At 50.6% G+C, this 7,847-nt stretch overlaps 1 protein-coding gene across 1 annotated transcript; it reads left to right on the forward strand.

The window, feature by feature from the left end:
• Positions 1–200: 200 nt before the first annotated feature.
• LOC127185612 (small integral membrane protein 10-like protein 2A) lies at positions 201–723 on the forward strand. The gene has a single exon (XM_051142051.1). The coding sequence runs from the start codon at positions 316–318 to the stop codon at positions 550–552; it is 237 nt and encodes a 78-aa protein (XP_050998008.1). The 5' UTR covers positions 201–315; the 3' UTR covers positions 553–723.
• The last annotated feature ends 7,124 nt before the right edge of the window (positions 724–7,847 follow it).

Consider the following 7,847-nt stretch of genomic DNA (forward strand, 5'->3'; position numbering starts at 1 on the left):
CCATCTGCGGGACTGTGTCAGTGGGGTAAAGCTAGCCTGAGGATAGCACAGTGGCCACTCGGTAGCAGTTGGACCCCAGATTAATAATACCTGCTGAACTAGGGGCAGGGCTTCTGTCAGGAGTCTGAGACGAGGGGGCGGAGCTGAGCAGCCGCAGGTCGAGCGGGAGGGCGGAGAGCAGTGTTGGGGGTGGAGCATTGGAGGCTGCGGAGACTTGGGCAGAGCCGGAGGGCAGCAGAGCTGTGGGCTGCAAAGGGTGGCGCTACGCGGAGCACGGAGCTGGCTCTGCGGCAGGTGAGCGGGCCAGCCAGACCAATGGCGGTGACTGCGGCCCTCTCGGCTGCTGCGGCAGCAGCGGCCCTGTCTGGCCTGGCACTGCGACTGTCGCGTTGGGCGGCGACGCGCGGCTCCTACAGCGCCTTCTGCAAGGGGCTTACACGTACGTTGCTCACCTTCTTCGACCTGGCCTGGCGGCTGCGCGTCAACTTCCCCTACTTCTACATGGTGGCCTCGGTGATGCTCAACGTCCGCCTGCAGGTGCGGATCGAGTGAGCAGTTGCCAGCCACCGCTGCGGCCCCTCAAGCGGAGAGGGCCATCCACACCAGGCGGCCGCATGAAGGACAGCGGGGCTGCGCAGTGCCCTGAGACTGCGGCGGGGGTCGCAGGCGGCACTGCCCGGGCCCCTCCATTTTAGATCTCCGAGGAAGGCCCAAGGATCCGCATCCCATCCGCATCCCATCACACACACACACACACACACACACACACACACACACACACACACACACACACACACACACACACACACACACACACACACACACTCTTCCTCTTCTCCTCTCTCTCTCTCTCTCTCCTCTCCTCTCTCTCTCTCTTCTCTCTCTCTTCTCTCTCTCTCTCTCTCTCGCCTCTCTCTCTCTCTCTCTCTCTCTCTCTCTCTCTCTCTCTCTCTCTCTCTCTCTCTCTCTCTCTCTCTCAAAACCTTCACAGCCCAGTCCTTTTCCTCCGCATCCAGAGAATCACCAGAGTCTGGCAAACCTGTTGCCTAGCGTTGGCCAAAAAAGGGAAAGCCCAAAAGAAGAGATGCTACCACAGTGCTTGATCACAGTGCTTGATTTACCAGGCCCTGTGCCTGAAGGTAGGCGGCGGCGACAGGTTGGAATGGGGGCTGGCGGGTATGTGTCCATGGCATCTAAATACTCAGAGGACTGGATTGTGGGGACAGGGAATACAGCCTGGCACACCTGCTGCCTAGGCAAGCTGGAGACCAAAATGGTAGGCAAGGCTCTCCCATGTTCCTTGGTAGCTCAATTCCATGGTAGGGTTTTGGGCGGCCATGGCATCTTGGAGGGTCAGCTCATCACAACACATTGACAGGGGGCCCCCTCCCACCCACTTTCCAGGCCTCCAGTCCCCTTTTGTGCAGAGGCCTTCTGAGATGTCACCTGAACCCTGAATGGGAGAGGATTGATCCAGTGAGCTCCCAGAAGGCCCTAGGCAAATAAAGATTTGTTCCTTGGTCTCTCTACCTGTGTCAGGTGGGCAGATAAAATGGACAGATATTTTTTTCTGAACCAATCCCCAGACCTGCCCCCTTATTAACAGGGAGGTCTAAATATACTCTGCAGCTGTGCACAGCCCTTCTCCTAACTGCCTCCAGCACTGTTGGGGCTGGGACAGGGGGCTGACCCCTGCCTGCTCCTCAGGCTCCCCTAACCTGGTCAGAGGGCATTCCTGAGGCTCTGCATCTGCACCCATGGAAGAACAGACAATATTTGGTTGCAGCCATCTCTTCCCCCAACAGGCTGTTTCTCTCATCCTCCTTGTCTGCCTAGGCTCCCTGCAGCGCCTGGGATGACACTCCCTGGCTCAGAAGCCCATCTCCCAGCCAGGAGCAGCCTGGCTGCTGTGTGCCACCAGATCTGGAGAGGTGGGAAGGACTCTAGGAGCAGGCAGCAGCTCTCAGAATAGGGTAGAGAAGGGGAGTGCTCAGGAGGCCAACTCTGAAGTCTTTCTTTTTCAGGTATTGGTCTTCTGTGTGACGACTTACCTCCCTGATCATTTCAAGCTGTCCTGTTCCTATAACAGCTCAGGGAGCAGCTGCGTGAAGAGCCACCTAGAAGAAGAATGGCCTTTCTGGTGGGGCCCAGCGGAGTGGGGTGGCTCAGGTCTCCTGGTCCCTGCATAGAAAAGATGCCAGTGTACCTTGGGCACTGATATCTTTAGCAACACTGTGAAGGAGATGTGCTCTCCCACCTCATGAACTCAGTGGGGCTCAAGGGATATGCCCCTATTACACACAAAAGAGTGGGGGAGCTCAGCCTGGCCTGGACCTGCCTTCTCCCATCCCTTCTGCAGTTTCTTCACCACCTGGCAGGACACTGGGGTAGGGAGCTGTCAAGGGACCTAGGGAGAGACACCATGGCATAGGGGAGCTGGGCATCTGCCCCTCCTTACAGTGGTCTAGAAGACAGGTGAGTAGCTGAATACAGAAAGGTTCGGGAACTTCCTGAAATGTCTAGTCCTCTCTCACAGAACCAAGTCTCCACCTTTCTGGTGCTTGACCAAGGGCTTCGGAGCAGTGTGGTAGTGGCTGCAGTGACAAGGGCATTGTGGTTTATAGGGTCATAACGTCACTAGGAGCTTGAGCCAATGTGGGCTGAGACCCGTGATATGGCCTTGTTTCTCTCTCCCCGGCTTGGGCCCATCCCTGGCATCACATGGGAAATCTCATGCAGATAAGCTGAGGACAGTCTGTCCAGGAGGCCCTGTGTAGGCTAGAAATTGTGGTCTTTAAGTGCCCAAGAATCGCCCAAGGGACACTTTTACTACTTATCCCACCCCCGCCCCAGCTTCTCTGGCTCAAGGTCCATGCATCCCATTCCTGATACAGAAACTCAGTGTGCCAGCCAGCCCCAAGGACAGAGTGGCCAACTGCCTACTCGGAGTCAGGGACCCAGGATCGCAGTCTGTCTCAGCCAAAGGGCACAGGCTGAAAGGCGGCTGCCAAATGGTCTCTGCTGCTCAGCACGGGGCAGGACTGATGGCTTCTTTCTCCCAAGTTTCACTAGTAGTCCATGTATGTATGTTTGAATCCAGTGTGTGTGCCTGTGTGCAAAGGTGTGTGATGGGAATGGAGCCGCTGGGTAGAGAGAGGAGCTCATGGGAATCTCCTCCTTTCCAAGGATCATGGACTACTGAGAGAAACAAGTTTGAAGTCTGACCACCCTTCCTCTTAGACCTCCCGCTACAGGGAAACACCTTTTTGCCCCAGCCTAGGCATGGGCTATGGTGTAAGGTCAGAGGTCCTGACATTGGGCTGGACTCTGGGCCCAGTGGTGTCACACAGGAGAGGGGCAGAACTAGGACTCAGCTTTGTGTCCCTGTCACATCATGGCCCTGAGCAGTCTGTGAGCTTCTGCTTCCCCCGCCCCCTTGGCTACTTTTGTTCCTTCATGGTGTCCTCACTGTGTGACAGGGTGGTGGAACACTTCATTTGCAGGCAGCAGAGCTTCAATGAATTCAGAGACTTGACCTGGATGACCTTACATTTCCATGTGTGATGGACTATGCATGGCCAGCACTGTCTGGTCAGAGATGCAGCTTCTGATGTTGTCACATGTTGTTCTCTCCCAAAGTTAAAATAAAACCCCCGAGTTCTGTACACCGAGCACTGCCTGGCTGCCTCCTGTTTCTGCTGAGTGCAGAAGTGAGTGGGACATGGGACAGCAAGCTCTAAGCCAAGAGGGCCATCCAGAGCGGAGCAGGGAAGTTCTCCTCCTTCCAGACCACCCTTGACAGGACCATCACCCTCTGCTCCCCCCATCTCCCTGCACTAAATGGGTAACAGTTGAGCCCAGAATGTTCCAGTTGGTTAAGAAGTATAGGTCTTCTTATTGCTTCTAGAGACTAGTGTCAATAAATAAATAACTGAGCTGGGTGAGGTAGTAGAGGCCTGTAATCCCAGCACTCGGGGAGGCAGAAGCAGGCAGATCTCTGTGAGTTCAAGGCCATCCTGGCCTACAAAGCAACTCCAGGACAGCCAGGGCTACCCAGATAAACCCTGTCTGGGGCGGGGGAGGCAGAGGCAGGTGGATCTCTGAGTTCAAGGCCAGCCTGGACTACACAGAAAGTCTGTTTTGAAATTCCCCTTGCAAAAAGTAAGTTGGAGAAGATGGGAGAGGATAGAGAGAGGGAGTAAGGCTCAAAAGGAGGGCAGGATAGGAAGGAAGATGGGACTCAGGAGGGGTGGTGTCTGTCTGGAAGAGGCCAGAAGCCTGAGGAGATAGACACTGGGGTGTGAGGGAGGAGAATCCATCATACGTACAGTATGCTATTCACCATGTACCATGCCCCTGCTAAGGAGTGCAGTGTGGGTTTAGGGGCTAAAGTTCTACTCACTGCATGTCTCCAAGGGTTCCCATGGGGTCAGAGAGCCATAATAAGGATAGACATCACTCCTAGGAGTACTGAATGTGAGTCCATGTGGCATCTACCAGATACATAGACCCAAGTCCCTGAGCTCTACTCTCTTCATCCCACTAGCCTCTTTAGCTTGCCAATGGCTCTAGCACTCTCAGGTCATATGACCCAGAAAACCAAGTAGTGCAATACCTAACCCAGAGCCAAGATTCCACAAATGATAGTGAAAGAAAGCCACTTAGTGTTACAGAGGAGTCAGGCAGGCTTGAGCTGCAATGATGATAGGTGGTACCCAAGAAAGCCTGAGCCACGCCCTTATACTTAGTTCTGCATGATCCCTGGTACTGCAGGGCATACCACACACATGTGCTTGGACATGTGTCATAAGGTCACCGTGATGGTTGAGGGGCTTGTTAATAGGTGGAAAAAGAACCAAGTGTTGACATTCAAGATCTTGCTGGCTGATGCCACCATGCCACATCCTTTGCATAGTCCCACACCTATCCAACCCTTGTCCTGTGTCCAAAAATGGGACAGGGGTCTGAAATAGATCACAAAGCAGAAGCCATTTCCTGAGCCCGTCTTTGCATAGGAATAGAAAAGTGGGCTGGAAAATGGTGAAATAACAAAGGTGAAAGCTTCTCTTTGCCTGGCATCCAGGACTTAGAAAAAAAAAAAAGCCGGTCTTCAGGGAACAGGCCTGCTTCAAATGGAGTTCCTATGGGGAGCAGCTGGGACCAGAAACTTCTAATCTAAGTGACTGAGTCAGGGGAGAGAGAACAAGTTGGTGGTAATCAGGCAGTGCTGGGGTAAACAGAACAAGTATATGATGAAAGTGAAAGATGAAGACCAAGGAAAGTCTTACCGCACTCTACCCTACTGCACAGCCAGCATAATGTATAGCCCATAGTGCATACATAGCCCACCATAGTGTGAAGGAGAGATAAACATGTTTTCTGTTTAGATCCCAAGTGTGTGATGAGGAACAGACTTGTGAGAGAGCAGGTGATGTTTATCCCCTTAGAAGTCAAACCACTGTGTGGGGGAGCTTGGTTGTTACCAGGTGAAAAACATCCTTGAACAAATTCTGAGAGGAGATATAAATGTGAGCCAAAAACAGGCGTGGGGGCATCTTTGGAGACTTGGGATTGAGTGGCTGTTCATCGCTGGCTTTTGAGATGCTCCTCAAGAGAACCGCTCCAGTGAAGGCTTCGGGGCTCCAAGCCTAGGTGGAGGCGCTAGGTCCCGGGTTTCAGTTGCTCCAGGTTCCAGCAGAAGAAATCCTACTGACTACACCAGGAGAGTCGTTCCTGGGAACTGATACCCATAAGGTTTCATTTTTGTGTTCTTTAATCTTCTTTTCCTCAGGTCTATACTAGTCAGGTTATAAGGGAGGTGTGCTCGTTTGATAAGTTCATAATAAAATGTAATTGTTAAGAAAACTGAGCTTTCAATTGTGTTTAGCCCACCATAATGCATAACCCATGATAGTGTGTAGCCCACCATGGTATGTAGCCCAAGCTGCTGGGTCTTGGATGAATGTGTGTGGTGGGGGCGGGGGACCAGAAGAATGTGAAGTTGAGCTGTGTTTAATTCTGTTCCTTGTTCCTCCCACTTCTTCCTTATCAATCCATATTATGGAGGTTTTCCCCCTCCATTCAAAGCTGCCTCTGCCCCTTGTATGACGGTATTATGCATTCCTCAGTGTTTTGTCATTTCCCTTTGTTGCTTTTCACAGCTTTTTTGTTTTGGGGTTTTGGGAGAGGCATGGGGGTTGACCATTTTTCTTTGTTTGTTGTTAGAATTTTCTAGATGCAGAAATGACAGCTATCATCAAGGATAAATATGCAGCATATTCATGACCAGGCTTTAGGTGTGGGTGACGCCTACACCTGAAGGATAGGCCTGCTTTGGAGCTTTTGTTTAGGTGCAGCATTGTGATGCCAACTTACTTCCCTTGGCTCAGCCAGGCATAAGAGTTCCTTTTTTTGAGGAAAGAGTCATAATTTTGAGTCTCACTAGCTTTTTAAGATTGTACAGCCTTAAGCCAGGCACAGTGGCACACACCTTTAATCCCAGGCAGGCAGGTGGATCTCTGTGAATTAAAGGCCAGCCTGCTCTACAAAGTGAGTCCAGGACATCCAGGGATACACAGAGAAACCCTGTCTCGAAAAATGAAAATAAAATAAATGTTTTTTAAAAAGAATGTACAGCTTCTCATTGACTCAAACTAGGTGCAGTTCTCTCTCTTTCCAAGAACAATATAATATTGACTTGAACCCGTTACTTTACTAAAACTTTTCTCTCCTCACTATTCATGACCAATGCTAAATCTGGTCTCCTAGTCTCTGTGGACAGAGACCTTGATCCTTTCCTTTTTCCTGTTGTCTATAAGAGTTACATAAGGTTTCTAAATCTTTCAGTCTGGTACATTAAAATGACTAATTTTGAGCATTCATTTTAGATCCCTTTGAATATATAGAAGGACAATATCTGTTCATGTGCCTATTGGCCACTTGTAACTCTTTTCAAATGCAAGCAGTAAGGTTTTTTTCTTTTGTGTGTGTTTGTTTGTTTTGTTTTTCTAGTGTAGCTTTGGCTGTCCTGGAACTCTCTTTGTAGAGCAGGCTGGCCTCAAGCTCACAGAGATCCACCAGCCTGTTCTTTTCTATCACTGATTAATGGGAAACACCTTCAGGCCAGGATGTCAGCTTGAGCTTGCTCCATAGACAAATGTAGCTCATTCCATCCTCCACCATCTCTTCTAACACACAGGGAGAACACATGGCATGGTTTAGAAACACTAGCAGAATGCATATCCTCACATAGAAACACCAAGTGATCCCACAAGTGAAACAGAAAAATGCTCTAGGACCAGAAACAGCAGGCACATAGAGGGCTGAATGAACTGAAAGCTGCACAGCCCTTGGAAGTTAGGAGTGAAAGCAGGTCTGGGAGCCCAGGAAAACCAGGCAGCAATGAACAGGTGACCTGTGTAGGGTGGTGGGTGGGAGGGGCTGTAACCGTGTGGTTTGTGTGGACTTCTGAAACACCAGTGTACTGTGTACCATGAACGAGAACCTGGATATTGTGAATAAGAGTCAGGATGTCTTGATTTGCCCACTCGTGACTCATGAAAGTTAAATCTCGTGTCCAAAGCGTGGCTTGAAACAGACTCACCATCAAGACTCAATCACCAAGAGAAACTTCCTGTTAACCTAGGGTTTATGCATGCCTCTGAGATGGACATTGGGGTAACATAGGGACCTAGGAATTTATTATTCATTAAATCTTGATGACTTACTCAAGGGTGCGTGTTAGCAGTAAGAACAAGAAACCCAAGAGGAAGACATAGAAGAGTTACAAAATTAGCAAGGAAGTACTCACTAAAAAGTGTTTTAGCAGATTAGAAGCAAGCAGAACT

Source organism: Acomys russatus, chromosome X, assembly GCF_903995435.1.
Source record: "Acomys russatus chromosome X, mAcoRus1.1, whole genome shotgun sequence".
Taxonomy (NCBI): domain Eukaryota; kingdom Metazoa; phylum Chordata; class Mammalia; order Rodentia; family Muridae; genus Acomys; species Acomys russatus.

What these genes read in the sequence shown, in the direction of transcription:
- LOC127185612 (XM_051142051.1), top strand. Translation starts at nt 316, where the DNA reads ATGGCGGTGACTGCGGCCCTCTCGGCTGCTGCGGCAGCAGCGGCCCTG.